Below are 17,543 nucleotides of genomic sequence, written 5' to 3'. Positions count from 1 at the left end.
GCTCCTGCGCCCCGCTCCGCGCCAACGGCGGGCGGGCGGACGGGAGGACGGGCGGACGGGCGGGCGGACGGGCGGGCGGCCCGCGGGCGGGCACCCAGCCGCGCAGGCACGCAGCGCACCGAGGAGCGGGGCTCTGCCGGCCGCGGGGATGCCGGGGAGGAGAGGCGGGCGGCCCCGTCCCGCCGCAGTGGTGAGTCCCGGCCCCCGCTCCCCGCGACCCCTCCGGCCGAGCAGCGCCGCGCCGGGCCCGCGGGCTGCCCCTGTCCCTGCCCGCCCCCGCGCCGGGCGGAGCCCCCCGGACCCGCCGAGGCTCCCCCCGAGGTGCGGCGAGGCGCACGGCCGCGGGGCAGGGCGGCCAGCCCCAAGCCGGGGCGCGGCCCCGGGAGCGGCCCCGGCCTGCCGGGAGGGGCAGGGTCGCCTGAGCCCTCCAGCTCCTGCAAGGGGTGCTGGCGACTTCGGGAAACGGTGACCAAGTGGCTCGGGTCTGCACGGGACAGCTGCCCAGACCAACGAGGGCAGGGCTATTTCTGCGTGCCGTCAGGCGTGCCGCTTGGCGCCGGTAATATCTTTGTCCTGTCAATGTGACGAGCGCAGCCGGAACACTTGGTAAATTAAATAGATCACTCTAAATTTACTGCGCTAATATAGCACGGTTTAAATTGCCATAGCAATATCAAGCTGGAGACACCACCGCTTAGAACAACACTTAAACACACGAAGCCAGTGTTTCGACTGGTATCTATGTTATCTCAGCGCAGCACCGTTAAATCTGGAGCTACGTAACATTGCACTCCTCCGATTCTCGACATTAGAACACCTTATTTTTTCTTGTATTTGATATTGATTAGGCTAAATGGGCGTTTGTTAAATACACTGAGCAAGAGGGAATCCGTCATCAGTCCTGACACCCAGGTGTTCCTGACTGCTGCACGCACCTCACAAGTGCAGTGGAGCTCTGTGCAGCTGCTGAACAAGACCTTACCACAGAGCCCTGCGGGATGCTGCATCAGGTCAAGTCATCTGGTAATTGATTAGGAGGGATTTCAGTGATGAGTGACGTGCTTAAATTAAAAGAACGAGAAGTCCATCCATGTGCCTTTTGTTTCATGTGCACAATTTCTCCAGACACTTGCATTTAGCTGTAGTCTGGTAGAAAACAAAATTTTCAAGCAATCCTATGCTTATTCTACTCCAAAAATGTTTTTCAGTTGATATTAAGGCCATATGTTGATATGAAGGCCATAAGAAGAAAACACTTGAGTTAAGGACTTTTTATTTGGCTGTTTTTATAAGGAGTATTTTACTAAGATATTGCTAGATGTACAGACTTTAATGCTTTTTTTTTTTTTTTAGGTAGAATCCAGTGTTTTGCCTCAGTGATGCATAGCTCCACTCTCTAATCTGTGGGATATTCCTGTGTTCATAGTTAAATTGCACGTTCAAATGCTTCGCTGCATCAAGATCATTAAACTGTGGTACGGCGCAGAGCACCGGGAGTAAATGAGCTCCGGCCTACCACGGCCTCGGGCACCACCAGGCAGCTGTACAGCCCCCCGGGACAGCCAGGAGGGGCTCCCCAGGGACAGCGGCACCATTTGAAAAAACGTGGGGAACCACGTGTGCGAGGAGCAGACTGCAGGACTGGACATTCAGTGGCTGTGCAGAATTCCCAATGCCTCAGTCATCATAATGATACCCAGCTCTTATTCAGGGCTTGTTACTTGCAGGCATGTAAGAGCTTAAACGAAGAGGTAGGTACCATTATTTCTGTTTTCCATATAGAGAATTCGAGTCATTAGGCATGGAAATAACGTCCACAGCCATCAGGATCAGAGGTTGCGCAAGGAATTAACATCAGACCTTTGGAATTGCAGACTAGTGTCACTGCTGCTCAGCAACCCAGACTCTCTTAAAACTATTTTTTTTTCTAATTTGTAGTTTCTGAAGCACTGTGCTATAAATAGAACACACATACTGTGACAATGTTTGCTCTGTTTTTAGGCAGTGCTTTCATAAGTTTCTAAAGCACAAACATGCTTGGCATTTTGAAATCTCAGCGGACACTCCTATCACTTCTTTACAGTCAAAATTTTACAATTTTGTTTCAATAACCCTGTTTTCCTCTTTCTGTTTGTACAGCATATTGCACCAGGTTTCATCAGCAATTGCAAAATTCTCTTCATATGTAAGCCTTTTGTTTTCAGTGAGCATTTTAGGTTCCCAAGGAATTCAGGCTCAGGCTTCCAATAGGATAGCCATGCTCACTGCTGCCATCTTTGTAGGTTAAAATGTGTGTTTGTTTCATATGGGGTGGAACACTTGGATTTGATTGAGGCTACTGCTTTTTTATTGTTTTAATTTCTGTAACCAGAGGAAAGCTACTGTGCCAGGTACTGATCTCACAGTAAGATATCGAAAATGTCTTTTTGAAGCTATTACCAGAGCTACTCTGCTGCAATGTCTGTCACAGTCTGGCTCGCTATATCTAAAAACTAAGAACAAAACGTATAGTCTTCCTACATAAGAATTTACTACATAGTGTACTCTTTTAGATTTGAGAACAAATGGGTAAAATACACATTTTTGCTAAACCATACTGATCTCTAACATTCTATTTAGATTACCTGAAAAATACATTATCCCCAGTAACTTGCTGTCATGAAATACTTTCATTTCATTCTCTAGCCAATGCATTCTTAAGCTTTACTATAATCCCACATATCTCACTTTTGTATTTGCTAATTGATGCTGTCTGAGATCAGTAGACGTATTTGGGTCAAGAAGTTTGTTTGCCTCTGTCCTGCCAAACCAGTTCTGTGGGTCACAAGCAGATTTCGGTTGTGAAGTTGTCAACCCTGCCCTTTTCTAGAATACTGTTTTCACTATAAAAATACTTCCTATCAGGTTTTAGTTTGCATTCTTTTGTTCCTTTATATCAATTTTTAAATGCATCTATTCCATAAGCAATATTTAAGCTCCAAGATCAGACCTGTCAGCGTAATCTTAAACTCTTCTTGAAGGTTCACTTAAAGCAGAAGCATTGAATCATTTCATGCCAGATATAAACTATTAAATAATTCAATGTGTACTTTTTCAACAGACAAATTATTGACCAGAAAATGGCCCAGCGAAGCCCGATCTTCCCAACTCTTGCCCATTCTGAAAGGTACAGATGGAATGTAAAAAAAAAAAATAAAAAATCTTCATATTGTCGAGTATATGTCTCTCTTAATTCTCTCTTAATTGTCTAGTTATAGTAACGCTGTAACATGGAACTTCGGCATTTTATATGCAAAGCAAAATGAAATACCCTAGACTCATGCAAATCATGGCCCATATCACAATTCCTTACTCAGCTTTTACTTAACCCTTTCTGAACAAAATTAAATAGCTTAAACTGTAACTGACTAGAAGTCCAAGAACGCTATACTTAAGCCAAAGCCTTCTAAATACGGAATAAGTATGAAAACTCAAGGACAGATCTCACCTTTGTTAGAGTCCTTGTACATCTCTATCAGTGTTATAAGGGTGAAAGTAAATTGTCAGGTTGGTTCATTAACAGGAAACAACATGGACAATACACAGTAACTAACAGAGTTCCAAAAAAAAAAAAAAAAAGAATAACAACTCCTCTTTTGAGGGGGGTTCAACTTATGCTTCTGAAAATTTTCTTTACTCTTTACAGAACATAGCATCAGGAAATGATTACATGCATCCACAGTCTATGCAGTCAATTTTTTATTTATTTCTTTTACTTTGAGCATCCATGAGCTACCATTGCTTGTTCATGGAAGCTACATAACGCAGAGCTCTTGAAAAATCTAGACCTAAATATAAGGTGTGTGTTGTTTGTTTTTTTTTTTTTTAATTTGGCTTCTGAGACTGAGAAGCTTGTCATAACTTTGATCTCTCCTCACTTTTTACACCTGCATATGCTCCTGTCCCATTTGTGGGAGGACAAGCTTTTGTACAGTATTAGAAGATAGCTGTATAGACTGCAAGAAGGAAAGTACACAAGCTGCTCCTTTTTAATCTTGGTCTGGTCTTGTTTAGTTTGCAATATCTACCTTCTACAGTTTCTGCTTTGATTAAGCCTGAAGAAAGATGAAAGCTGTAGAGACAAGTAACATTACTTCTGAAACTCAGTAAGAGCATCTGGGTTTGTGTTCTTATTCCAATTATAGTTCTGAATTGTTACTTTTTATAATGCTAATGTTCTCTTCTTAAGATCCTATGCCTTGTAAGCTTCCTTAAAGAGTAGGAAAAAGAGCCTAACTTGCCTTTCTACAGGACAGATAGATGCAGTAGCAAGCAGCATCTGTTTATTTGCAGCAGTGTGCCCTCTCTGTAAGTCTTTTGGTGCTTCTCCCCAGTACTGCCAGTTTTGTGTGAGACCTTAATAATATCTGAATATTCTTCTTCACTAGACGGGTTCGAAACATACCGCTGCATAGCCAGGCGTTGACAGCGGTCCCGCTGGCATCTGCAAGCCTTGTGGATCAGCTGGAAGACAGAATCCTAAGCCATGAGAAAACCACGGCAGCGCTCGTGGAGCACGCTTTTCGCATTAAGGAGGACATTGTTTCCACTCTGCACAGAATGCAGAACAAAGGGGGGGGCGATCGGTTGGCTAGGCAACTCTTAGAAGAACATATCCGAAACATAACTGCAATAGTGAGGCAGCTTAATCGGGACATTGAGGTATGTTAGGAATTTTTCACAGGACTAACACTGTTTCAGCTACTTAGTCCTTCTCATTTAATAACAAAGTTTACCACAGGATGAGAAAGTTCAGACAAGGTCTGAAGATTCTGTAAGCTTATAAATTGTTTTTATAACTTGAAACACTGTTTGCAAATCATGCAGTTCCTTCAGCGGCTATGAAAATAGTACAGGATATTAGCATATAAACACAGAAACCTTTGTGGTACTAATAAGTTTGCTTTCAAAAGCAACACTGGAAAACCTTGAAAAAAATGAATTAACGTGACACTAATACCCAGCTCAACTTCAGTCCAAAGGCTGTGCCGAATAAACACTAGGAAGTGCCTTAGGTCTGTAATAAACTTTCTTTTATTTCTGACTCGCTGACAACACTAAGTAGCCAAACCCAACTGCTCATTTTTCTGACCTAATCATACGCAGATACATGACCTCTGCTCAATGAGCAACATGGGCGTGGTGGGAAAAACTGATGGATAAACGTTAATATTTAGAACTTTATTCCATTGTCAAGTTCTGCTTTATACAGATTATGGTAAGGACAGTACGAATAAGAAGTGACCTAGAGGTACCTCTTCTAGTATATATGAGATGAATCTTTTATTAAAGGCATGATAAAATGTATCTCTTTTTACTGAAATACTGAAAAATAATGAATGACATTTTAAATGTACATTAAATGTAACATTCTGAATTTGTATTTGCATATGAATACTTTGTAGATGCTGCAGGAACAGATACGTGTCAGAGACAATCTCAGCTATGGAACAAATTCTACCCTAAAGAGTCTGGAAATGCGGCAGCTTTCTGGTTTAGGAGATCTTCGGGGAAGAGTGGCAAGGTAAATGCCAATATGAAAGTATATTTTGGGGACTAGCTAATGTTGCTTTAATCTTGAAATATGAATGTAAATGCTAATGGGCTGAACTTTGGCAAAATTCCCAGGATAATTTTGCTTGGTGTTTTCCAGAAAATGAATAATAATCCTTTGCATTCCAGTATTACATATTAAACTTAACAACATGACCCTTAATTCCCCAAATTTGTTTTTAACAAATGACCTCAAATTCCATAGGAATCTGGATACAGTTCAGTTTTAAAAAGAATTATGGTTAGACTTTAAGACTAATTAGCACAATTACTATAAAGGAGGTATGGTATAATCTGCACTTGTAAAGAACTTAGTAGATGCACATTTTTGCATATATGTTAGAGGTAGAAATATGTGCATTAAATTATTGGTTAACCATATTAAAATCTACATAGGCTACCTGGCATGTAAGGAACAGAAAGCTATAAAACAATTGAGTTTTTACAGGCTACAGTTGTGCAACAACACAGACTTCAGGTTGTGCCATCGCTGACACATTTACAAACCAAAGTACAACAACATTTGTTTCAGTGTCTGTGAAGTGGAACATAAAAAACGGTTTTGTACAACTACAGAAAAAGGACCAAATCTGTCCTAAAATATCCTGGCTAATAACTTCACTGGAATTACACTTGTTCTGAATTTGACCTATTATCTATATTGTACAGGTAACTTTTATTTTTTCTTCTCCTTCAGCTGATTTAGTGATAACAGCCTACAAAGATATCCAGGGAGGGATTTTCCTTGAAGTAACATTTTCTCATGAATTCTTTGATTGTTTCAAGTTTCCACAGTAACTTAGCCCATTTTGTAAAGAATACTTTAGAGAGGTTTAAATACTCGTTATGTAACTTTTTAAAAAAGTTATGCTTTACTAAAGTTATTCTTTAGTAAACAGGAACAAACTAGACAAACTCATTTTGTCAAATGAAAAACTGATTGAAATATATATTGTTCTCTGAGAAATTTTATAGAATCATCGTAGAATGGCTTGGGTTGGAAGGGACCTTAAAGATCATCTGGTTCCACCCCACTGCCATGGGCAGGGACATCTCCCACCAGCCCAGGCTGCCCAAAGCCCCATCCAGCCTGGCCCTGAGCACTGCCAGGGATGGGGCAGCCACGGCTTCCCTGGGCAGCCTGGGCCAGTGCCTCACCGCCCTCTGAAGGAAGAATTTCTTCCTAATACCTGATCTGAATCTCCCATCTTTTAGTTTAAAGTCATCACCTCTTCTCCTATCACTACACCCCCTGAGTCCCTCCCCAGCTTTCCTGCAGCCCCCTTTAGGTAATGGAAGGCTGCTATAAGCTCTCCCTGGAGCCTTCTCTTCTCTAGGCTGAACAACCCCAGCTCCAGCTCTCTGGTCATCTTTGTGGCCCATGAGGATGGATGTGGCACATGTACATGCTTGGATCTTCCTGCTTTTTATATAAAATGTCCACTTTGAGATCCCACTACATCATAAGACTTGTCCTTATCTGGAGCAACACAGTTACTGACAGCTTGTGCAGCAAAGTAAAGTGCCTTTAGTTTCAGTAGAGAACTCACATGAATAAACATGTGCCAACATGAGCTTCTCCATGGGGCGCTGCCTGACTGAGTACTTGGTATGGGGAGCGGTGGTGGACTAGCTCAGTCTTTGCCAGGATTTCTTCCTTTATTTACTTAGGGCAACTCCCTTTTATTCTGCCTGGGTTGCAATCTATCTGATTATTTTAAGAGATTATACCTATCTGCCCTTATGTCAGCATGAACAATGAACGTTGGAAATTTGTATTCATTACCACAAGAGAATTAGTTTGTCTTTTAACTGTTACCTTCTACTCAGTATTATAACCTAAATTTTCTCTATGTGCAGAAGAAAATAAGCTTCCCTTTCACCAGAAATCAAGTTAAAGCAGTGGTCCACGAGAGAAGGTTATTTTCCTTCATCTACAAACATATTCTACTTCAAACTCCTGTGTTCCTGTGAATAATTATTATGGTATTCCTGGAGATTATGATCAAAATTGCTGTTTGTTGTGCTATACAGATACTTACCAGAAACTTTCCCTTGCATAAATATTTCCTGATTACTCTAGCCAATACATTACATAAAATAAGCCAAACTCGCCTAATATAATTTTACTTCAGCATCTGGTCTTACTAGCTCTCACATGAATTCAGAGAGTGAAACCTTAGAAACATGTTGAAGCTACTGTGGGTTACCAGCTCGGGTCCATCAGCTAACCTCTGCTCTCAGCCACAGCCAGGGTGCTGTGTGCAGCTCAGGCTGTAGTGACAGTAGGCTAATTTAACTCAAAGTACATCACATTTGCTCTAGGCTAGAAGAATACACGTGGGCTATTGCTGTGACTCAGTTTGTATATGCTGAGTGATGGTAAATCACCTGTGTCTGAGCCTTTGGATCCTGTAAGGATTTTCCTGTCAGTCTCAGGATCCTGGCCAAATTTCAAAGCCAGTAATTACATGCATACTAAATATCCTATTCAACTTCAGTATTGGAGAGAGTACTATTTATTTCCTAACACCAACTGTTCTGTAACATGTCAATATATCATTGAACAACTGTCTCATTAATTCTTGAGGGTTGCTGCTTTTAGCGGTGAGAACAGGGATCCCTACATGCACGTGCACTTGAGAGGCACAGCTCCAAACACCCCACAGCTCCGGAGGCGTGTGACTCGGGGAGACCTCAGGGCTGAGCTCACCTGCATCACAGCATCAGCTCATAGCCCTAGCAGGAGAGGATGGAACCCACAGAGCAGGTCATGTCTCTGGGCCATTTTTCATTAAGAATTATTGATGAATTTGTAAAGCATCATTACAGGGTTCAACACGAATAATGCTGCCCATATTCCTAAGAATCAGCATTATTATTAAGACAGAATTTACCTCTATTAAAAGCAGTGACACACTGAACAGGAAACTAGATAGATACTGATAGATCCATTAGTCCAGCCTCCTGTCCCTGATGTTGCTAGTTTTATATAACACAGCTTTACCATGTTTATTTCTAGTGATAAATTCATAAGACCATAAAATTCACGAGTGCTGCCTTATCATTTATTTACAGAATGTTTTGTGGACTATGACTACTTGTCTGGGAAGTTTAAATACAGCAGCCTTGTCAGAACAAGAGCAGTTGCTGTCTCTAGAGGTCGCCCTCTCCTGAAAACTCCAGAGAAATAGCAATTAACACGTGTTCACATTGCGCCTACTAAGCATATATAGTTGATTTTTATATACATTATAGATCTGACTCATTTCAGATGCCCTGGACTTAAAATATGTAGGCAGATTTTCCTACACTGAGTAGAAAATGAGTCTGATGCATCTGGGATGCACTGCATTTATGATCCCTGTAAGTAAAATAAATCTGCTGCACTCTGTCTACTGGTGGTGTACAAGACATACAGGGAAGACTGATCTGGCCTCCCAGGTGCAGGCCATGTAGTATCTACTAGCTCTGCTGTTCTGGCCCAGTGGATCCCCTGGATGCATCAACTTGTTTTTTTCACTACCTCTCTTACAGCTACCTGTTTTTCACTGAAGCATTGATATTTTAATCAAAACATCTCCAATTATTAAAAAAAAAAAAAAAAAAGAACGTTACCAACCTGTGCATGCCATTTTAGCATAACTTTATAGCATCCTGTTGCAGAGTATTGGCATAGTTCTCAGCTTTTTCTAGTCATTGATGATACTGCATAGAACAGCCATTGCAATTTGATTTCTTAGAGACGAAAGGCAATTAAAATATTCTTCAGTGTGCCAGAAAAGGAACTACCGCTTTTGCTTACTAACATTTGGAAGACTTATTATCAAATAAGATTATCAAATGATAATTTTGATTTGATAATCAAAAGATTATCAAATGACTATTTGATAATTTCACTGGTTTTATCAAATATTACAATTTTTTTTTTTGATTTATACCGGATTCTGAAACTCAGAATGCTTGGTACTACAAAGTCTTCTCTCCATTTACTCTTCCTATACTAATTTCATTTAAGTACACAGTTTGGTAATCATAACTTTTAGAAAATGTCCTCCAAAGTCAAATAACAGTACAACAAACTCATCCTAGTGCATCTTTGGCCCAAATTTCAACAGTGCATGTGTGCAACTGCAGCATGAAAAACTGCTGTGAATAGTTGGTATGGCCTACTCTCTTCATTCTAAGCATGAAGAGCTTTTTGTTGTGCATTTCTTTGTACAAAATGGTTTTCTATAAAATCTTAGGTGTTGCGTAAGCTGGAAGCATAGCTATTTTTTCAAATCAATTTTTTTATATCCTTATCCTCAGCTCTTACGTTTTTAAATTAGTATTCTTCCTATAAATCTTAATCTATTTCTCATTTTTTTCCTTGGGCTTTTAAGATGACCAGACCTCAAAAGTTGATTTCAACTTTTGTCTTTCTATCCATTGGCTTCATCTATAGTCTGATCTTACTATTAATTATATTAAATATTTCTGAACATTGGATTTAAATTGTACTTTAAAGAAGGATTTATTGTAATTTTAACATGAATCTATAAAGAAGTCAGAGCTTTCTGAGATATGGAAAATCGAGCAGGTATTGTAATGTGCCTCTTATCTGTAAACAAAGAAAAATTCCAAACTATAATGAACCATTTTTTTTTAGATTACCAATTTTCTTCCCATCCATCGTGCAGGAGGAAACCTAAATCAAAAGTGTTGGAAAGACCATGGTTTTCTGTATGTTCATCTTCGTACTGTTTAGTTTTTCTCTGCACTATTTGGAGGCTAGTGGAAGCATCAACTAAAATTATTTGTTATAAGTTTTAAACTCAAAATATATACTCACATAACTGGTATCAGGATCTCATTCCATGTATGTAGCATACTACTGTTCTTTTGCAGGTAAAAACTAATCCGGTGTTTGGCATTATGTACAACACATATAGCAAAGAGACTGCTTTGACCACTTAAACACTGAGAATATTGTTTTAAAAAATATCCCAGGATAAAAATGAAGTGCATTCCATAACTACATTGATATTTAAAATGTATTCCAACTTTTGTTTTAAAAGGGTGCTAATTATAGTATACCTGTAGAAATATTAAATAATACAATTAATACACACCAGATTGACACTAAATTAACAGTCAGAATTTTTAAATTTTCAGTTACCGTACAATTACATGACCCTTTTGATCATGTAACCCAGTTCCACAAAGAAGAGACGCCCTATGATTAAATCCATAATACTAATTTGCCTTAAAAGCAATTACAGATGCCTACTCTTTGCTTTTGGTACAGTAGTTTCAAAGCTGTTGCTTTTTATATTTTCTGTAATGCCTCAGAAAAACAAGACTTTTTTTTAATAATTTTTATTTTTATTTTTTGAGTTCACAGGCTTTTGGTGAATAGATTTGTCTTCTCTTGCCTTTCTAAAGGAACTGCTGGAACTACCTGATTCTAAGACCTGCAATTCACTGCTGTGTGCTATTCTGCTCTTTCTATAGATATTACTAATCAATCTTGTTATGCTGAACTGCTCAACTATAAATTACTTTCTACAAGTTTTCTAATTTGTGATATTTTGCTTTATTTATTATTTTTATATTGAAATTGTACTGTCATATTTATAGTAACAGTTGTTACTGTAACCAAGGTGATGAAAGCACATTTTGAAGTGAAAGCTTTCCAACTGAAACATGAGTTAAAAGAAGTTAAAATGTGTCATGGCTTTGCATAATGACTTAACCTGCCATAGTTTGTCCCATTTTACTGCCTTTTTCCCCTTTAAATTGTAACTGCTGTCTGTTCTTCATCAGTTTCAGAGATCAAATTTAGTAACTTTGATTATTATACATCTAAAATATATATATATATATACACGACTGATACTTTGCAGGGGTCTTACTCCTGAAATTACAGTACTTGTATTTGTACAGCTCAGTTAATGTTCTTATTGTATTACTGTAGATGAAATCCACCTGATTAAAATATTTTTGAAATGTTGTAGGAAATGCATGTATTCTATAGCACATTTGCCCTTAAAATGTTACAGCACTGAGAAATGTTCCAACGTGAAGAAAGGAAAGTAATTATTATGTGCCAGTACTGCATTTTGTAGTCTTTAGCAAGACAAAATTGGCATGGCTTTAAATGACAGCTTTACCTAAATACAGACTGTATTAACTAAACCATAACTTTTCCCCACATTGCTTACTACATAGATTGTGTACTATTATTTTGCAAAAGAAAATAAAAATAAGAATGTAAGACTCAGAGGAGCACAGCTACAGTAATGGAAAAGTCATCTTCAATTAGTTAGGCCTCTAACTATATAGGCCAAATCTTACAGGCCATGACAGATGTCTGCTGGAATATGACAAAAGTATGACACATTGAAATCCTGCATATCTTTGAAATTGTAATGTGATTACCCCAACTCTGATAACAACACAGTCTACCCATATTATGCCAGAGCCAAGAAAACGAGTGCATCAGGTGTTTGGTAGACTATTTAACTTCTATTCCCATTCAGGAGCAGTTTGATGGCTACTGTGAGATATATCAGCATTCTTACAGCCTCATAGGACAATGTTTTGCTAGACAGACATCACTTTCACAGAAATACCCAGTCTAAAATGGATATTTTTAAAAGCCTGGACCTTATGTTCTATTCAGCTGTTGCTTTGGTATTTATTTATTCAAACAGGTGTGATGCCGGGTTAGCCAGACTGTCTGCAGAACATAAAATTACATATGAAAGACTTCAGAGCCTAAGTAAAGACCAACACACCTCTAAGCTGATCTTAGAATCTAAAATCAAAGAGGCAGAAATACAGGTACAGTATTTAGACCCGAGTGATCCATGTATGGGTAAGAATTATAGTCTAATTCAAACACACACCATTACTGTTAATTATTTTCTTGGGAGTTCAGAGATTTAAAGATGGAGAGTTATATCTGCTCACAGTCCTTATTAGATTGAATATTGCTACATAGCTACATTACTGTATTGGTCTAACTGGAAAAAAAGTCCATAAATTGTTGCCTTTTGTATGCTGTACAGAAGGTCCTAGTGTTTAAAGGTACCTACAAAGTCTCCAGGAATGAACCACCATCAGTGACTGCTGATGTGAACAGTTTCTCGAGGTCAGAATGTTAAGGAGACATGGATGTTCTACAAAACCACCGTAACAATGCAAGCTTCAGTTTACCCTGTATGTTTTGGCCTTCCCAAAATTATTTTGTATACATTTGAACACTATTTTTGAAGGTCAGCAAAACAAAGCTGTTTTGTGGCTCTAAGAATCCCTTAACCTATCTGTTGGCTTTCTCTCCCATTGGGTATGAGAATGGAATTGAGCACTAAATAGAAGCAGAGTCTCGAGACATTGCAAAAAAGGGTTCTTCATAACTCTGTCTCAAACCCTTCTCATTTTCTTAGGTAACAACAATATTTTGCACCTTCACTTTGTGGTAGGTAAATGGCTAAAATTCACTTCACTTTTCTCAGAACACTCAGCATGCCAGGAATATATTGTCATGAATCTTGTAAACAGAACAGTATGTTTTGTACTGCCACGACTGCTTTTGTGAGAAATACTTTATGTTAGCAATAACCGATCCCCAGTTAAATCCAGCACTTGTATCACTGCAGTAGGTATTACACGAGAAGTGCTGAAGACTGTCACCCAGTCGCGGTGGAGGGTCTGCATAATTGACACCTGGTGATGTATGGATTGTGTAAATCCAGCTGCCTCAGAGCAGGACGATGCTTTCAAGGCAAGACTGTTCACTTTATTTGTGGCTGAAGGAATTATAGCTTTCATAGTGTTCCTACTTTTGTCTTGTGAGACAATATACTTTTCATGAGAAAGTAAAATGCAGAAACTCAATGATTTTGGAAACATCAGCAATACAGCTCTTCTACTGACACAAAAAACGTCCCAAATGAGACTGTGGCGAAATGCTGTTGAAAAGTAGTAAATTCTGAATTCTGTTTCAGATTTCTCATCTCCTGAGCAGAGTGGAGCAGTCAATAATGCAGCAAGAAGCAAAGCTGAAGGTTGCCTACAAGGAGAGCACGCAGCAGCTCCACCTGCTGGACACCAAGTGAGTGAACTGCCACCGGCCCGGAGAGCCGATCCCATTGTTTTCAGTGCCGCAAAGCATTGTGACATTTCATAAAAATACTTCTGTTTTGTTTTCACTATTTTCCAAAAGGATGTTGCCTGCCTTGTCCCATTTAGTAGCCTTAAAGCTTGAAGATTTGCCTTTATAGGGTGTCAAGAATAGAGTAATTATCATTAAATTTTTGTGATCATCATAAAAAAATGCTGCTGAATGACTGAAAATTCTGCTCTTTTTATCTCCTAATTCGTATCATACTTTTAGATTAAAAAACGCTATTGAGGAACTCAGCAGCCAGATTTTGTCTGCACGCAGCTGGTTGGAACAGGAACATGAAAGGATTGAAAAAGAACTTGTGCAAAAGCTGGACCAACTCTCATTGACTTTTAAGGAAACCACGGTAAGTTTCATTAGAGTCTCCTAATACTTCTCAGGAACTATTCAAAAGCATTATGAGTAACTGGGACTTTCAGACCTCACCAATATTTGTAGAACTCTTTTCACTGATGTCAAGCATAGCATTCCCACGGCCTGAGAGTCTTGAAATAAATCTGACCACTTTAAAAACGTCAGTATTTTAGCCTACTATCAAGTCAGTTTAACGTGTTTTCTAAAATAAATTTTAATTCCTTACGCCTTTAAATTCCACATAAGAAAAGATGATTAATCAATACCTATTGCATATCTGGGAAACACCACTCTAGTTTCATATACAAAAGAAACCATTAAAGTTATTTTTCCTGGCTCCAGGAAATGAGTGAAAGAGCTATAGAGATGAAATTCAACCAAATGTCAGAGAAAATTGACAAAATAGAAGAAATACAGAAGATAACCATGGAAGCACATGAAGCACAACAGACTGAAGAAAAGATAAATATTCGCATTGGCAAACTTCAAAATGAGATTAATGAAGACATAAAAGAAATGAAAGCTGAAGTTAATGCTGGTAGGACTATAATCAATCAAGATCTTTCTTCTGAATTGCAGTAACAATGACTGACCTTTAATACTCTTCAAAATGTCTTTGTACTAAAGTATTTTAAAGACACCGGGGCCAAATGTAGTGGTTGCATCTGTTCCATTTAAAAGGGCTTTCACTAAGTGTGAAGCTCACAGAAACAAGAGGTGACATCTTAATAGCTTAGAAGTGCTCCCCAGAATGTACATAAGCACAGTTTGGCTGCAATCAGGGGCATTATTGCCATCAGCACACCAGCATAATTAAAGTCTTAATTTTCTTCAGAACTTTTGCTATCTTTCTAGTGTAAAATTGAGTGTTATGGTAGGAGGCATATTCTGATATTAACTACATCATACTCTATTTCTTTATATTATAAACTAATTCAATTCTCATGTGCAATTAGGGTTTGCAGCTATCTATGAGAGCATTGGGTCTCTACGGCAAGTTCTAGAAGCGAAAATGAAGCTTGACAGAGATGAACTACAGAAGCAGATCCACCAAATGAAGCAGGAGATTCCAGCATGGGGAGAGGCTGGACCGTGACTGCAAGATTTTGTTTGAGATGAATATTTCCCTGGCTAATAGGCAGACTATAATCTTGTTCCAGTCTGTAATCCAAATGTAATGTATGTACCGAAGGACATGCTGCTGTTGCACAGGTTTGTATGTTTAAGTGGTAAATGCAAGCTTTTAATAGATCAACTGACAAGAAGCTTTTATGGGCTGAGGTGCTGATTTACCACTGCACTGCTCTAGTTGCTCTCAGGAGATTACCAACATAAAACTAGAGTAATATATTGGTGAAACTGGCACCTAATTTGCTAAAGGCATTTCAATGCTCCCCAGTTTTGTAGGCTTGACCTGGCAGTTATATGCTTATATGTATAAGCATCTCGATATATTCTTTTTTAAATAAGAAGTTGGTATAACTTGTTTATTATCAGTTCGGCAAGGTTCTCCACCTTGATACAAATTACTATGTTTGAAGTCACCACACATTTTTGCAGTGACCTTCTCTACTACTGACTCCCTGAGGAGACAGAATTGGCACCACACAGACCAATTTTCAAAACTTAGATACTGTCAGAAAACTTTTGTTTAGCTGTGCAAATATCCTGTGTGCGTGCGTACGCGTGTGTGTGGAAACTAAATAGTATTATATAATGTAGTTGTAGACTAAGATGATTCATGAACAATATAAGAAACAACTTGTGATCTTATGTATTGTGACCTTTTTAAATGAATAACCAAGTAGACTTGAGACAAGGTAAAAGATTTATATACAGTATTTTATAAGCTGGGCATGTGTTCCTGTGACTTGTTTCATTATATTACTATGAACTTTGAAAGGTTTGAAAACAAAAGAAAAAGTGACGATCTGGAGATAAAGTCTGGAGAATTTTGTGTAAAATAAAATGCAGTTTATGATCTGCTTAGCAATTTCTATTGAAGTAAAACAACTAACTCTTCAAATTTAAGTAGATTTTAATAATTTAGTAGGTTCGAACTGGTAATTCATGGTATTTCCAAATAATAATGGTGCTTATTTCCATTCCCGTAATAGTTTACACGCTGAAAATGAGCACCCATGCAGCATATTAATCTAGATGGGAAAAAATATATTTTGATTCTTTATCTTCATTCAGAGCTTGTTATTGCTTATGTTTTCAAATCACGCAGGATTAAGCAGTCATGAAGAATAACAGGCTTCATCCAGTATCCTATTAATTTATACAGTAAACAGTACTTCATGTGCAAAAATACCATTAATTTGTACAAGTGTTACTGCCAACTTGTACAAGTTGATACAATATCTTTCCATTGTCTTTAACAGGCCTTTCTTTTAGCCAATATTTCAAAACCATATTCCTGTTTGGACAACCAGTGGCAAACGTCTCATCACATCCATGAAACAAGGTTTGGCCCACACAGTCAACATATTAAAAAAATGCTCCAAAAACATATGTGCATTAAGTAGGACAGCGTATGGTGTAAAAACAGGAAAATATACATGTCTTTACAGGATTAGTGCCTAAGTTGATATTTACTTCCTATATAGTTGAAAGTATTTTAATGCATCAAAGATACCTGAGCTTTTTGCAACTCTGGCTTCTAGTGCTCTCTGATAACAATACTGCCTCTGTTATTCCTGTTTTGTATCATCCACATGCTATGGAGTATATTTACAATGGCAGCTAAAAGGTAAGCCCAGTTCTCTAAAGGGACACAATGAAATGCTTGCAGATACGCTTTAGGAATTGTCTTAATACTTCATTCTTTCTTCATTTCTGTATTCTCATCTGTTCTTAAATACTTAGCCAACTACAGTGGAAAAGCTATCACTGGTGTTTTGTAAACAAACAGACACACACCTTGAACACACAAGGAAGCAAAAAGAGATGAACAAAAACTCACTTTTTCTTCTGTAATTGCAAATCTGTACCTGAGAGAGTCTTGTAAATATGGAAGAGTTTACAGAGAAACAGTTTATGTATGACTAATAAAATGTTTCTCTTGTAAAATCTTGTGTGATTCATCACATATAAAAAAAATGTAGAACATTCTAGCTAATTCTACTTCTGCTGTTTTCCCTAAATTTCAGCTAAGGTAAATAACCAAACCAGAACAAAACAAAACACACACAACAACATTGAAATGTGAGCTCCTATCAAGCAATGTGTTCCAATTACAAAGAAGTGCTATTGGAGGAAGTTCTCTGCACAGACTAGGCCTACAAAATCTTGACTGCACCTTCTGTCAGGGAGTGTTTGTCTCTGGTAAATAACAGCTGAGTTCTTCAACGTAGAATTAGAGTCCCTACATCTTTCTATCTTCTAAAATTGTATAGCAAAAGCCTCTCATCAGGCAGAA

The 17,543-nt window shown here is 38.5% G+C and overlaps 2 protein-coding genes across 5 annotated transcripts in view; one reads left to right on the top strand and one right to left on the bottom strand.

The window, feature by feature from the left end:
* The window catches only part of MYO1E (myosin IE), a 166,155-nt gene that overhangs the window by 94,826 nt on the left and 53,786 nt on the right, over positions 1 to 17,543 (bottom strand). The window lies entirely within an intron of this gene.
* Positions 6 to 17,194, top strand: FAM81A (family with sequence similarity 81 member A). 4 transcript variants are annotated; one of them, XR_014588847.1, is made up of 11 exons: positions 9 to 190; positions 1,354 to 1,751; positions 3,101 to 3,166; positions 4,428 to 4,701; positions 5,445 to 5,563; positions 12,291 to 12,420; positions 13,587 to 13,693; positions 13,976 to 14,111; positions 14,462 to 14,657; positions 15,076 to 15,331; positions 16,507 to 17,194. XR_014588847.1 is itself a non-coding variant. In XM_083851177.1 (10 exons), exons 3-10 carry the CDS (start codon positions 3,120 to 3,122, stop codon positions 15,213 to 15,215), a joined length of 1,149 nt encoding a protein of 382 aa, XP_083707303.1. In that variant the 5' UTR covers positions 6 to 190; positions 1,358 to 1,751; positions 3,101 to 3,119; the 3' UTR covers positions 15,216 to 17,194. The 4 variants fall into 4 exon arrangements, 3 of the variants coding, with proteins under 3 accessions (XP_083707303.1, XP_083707302.1, XP_083707304.1); XM_083851177.1 differs by having other exon boundaries at positions 6 to 190; positions 1,358 to 1,751; positions 15,076 to 17,194; XM_083851176.1 differs by having other exon boundaries at positions 6 to 190; positions 15,076 to 17,194.

The sequence above is a fragment of the Anser anser genome, assembly GCF_964211835.1.
Source record: "Anser anser genome assembly, chromosome: 10".
Taxonomy (NCBI): Eukaryota; Metazoa; Chordata; class Aves; order Anseriformes; family Anatidae; genus Anser; species Anser anser.
This window is presented reverse-complemented; position numbering and strand designations above follow the sequence as displayed.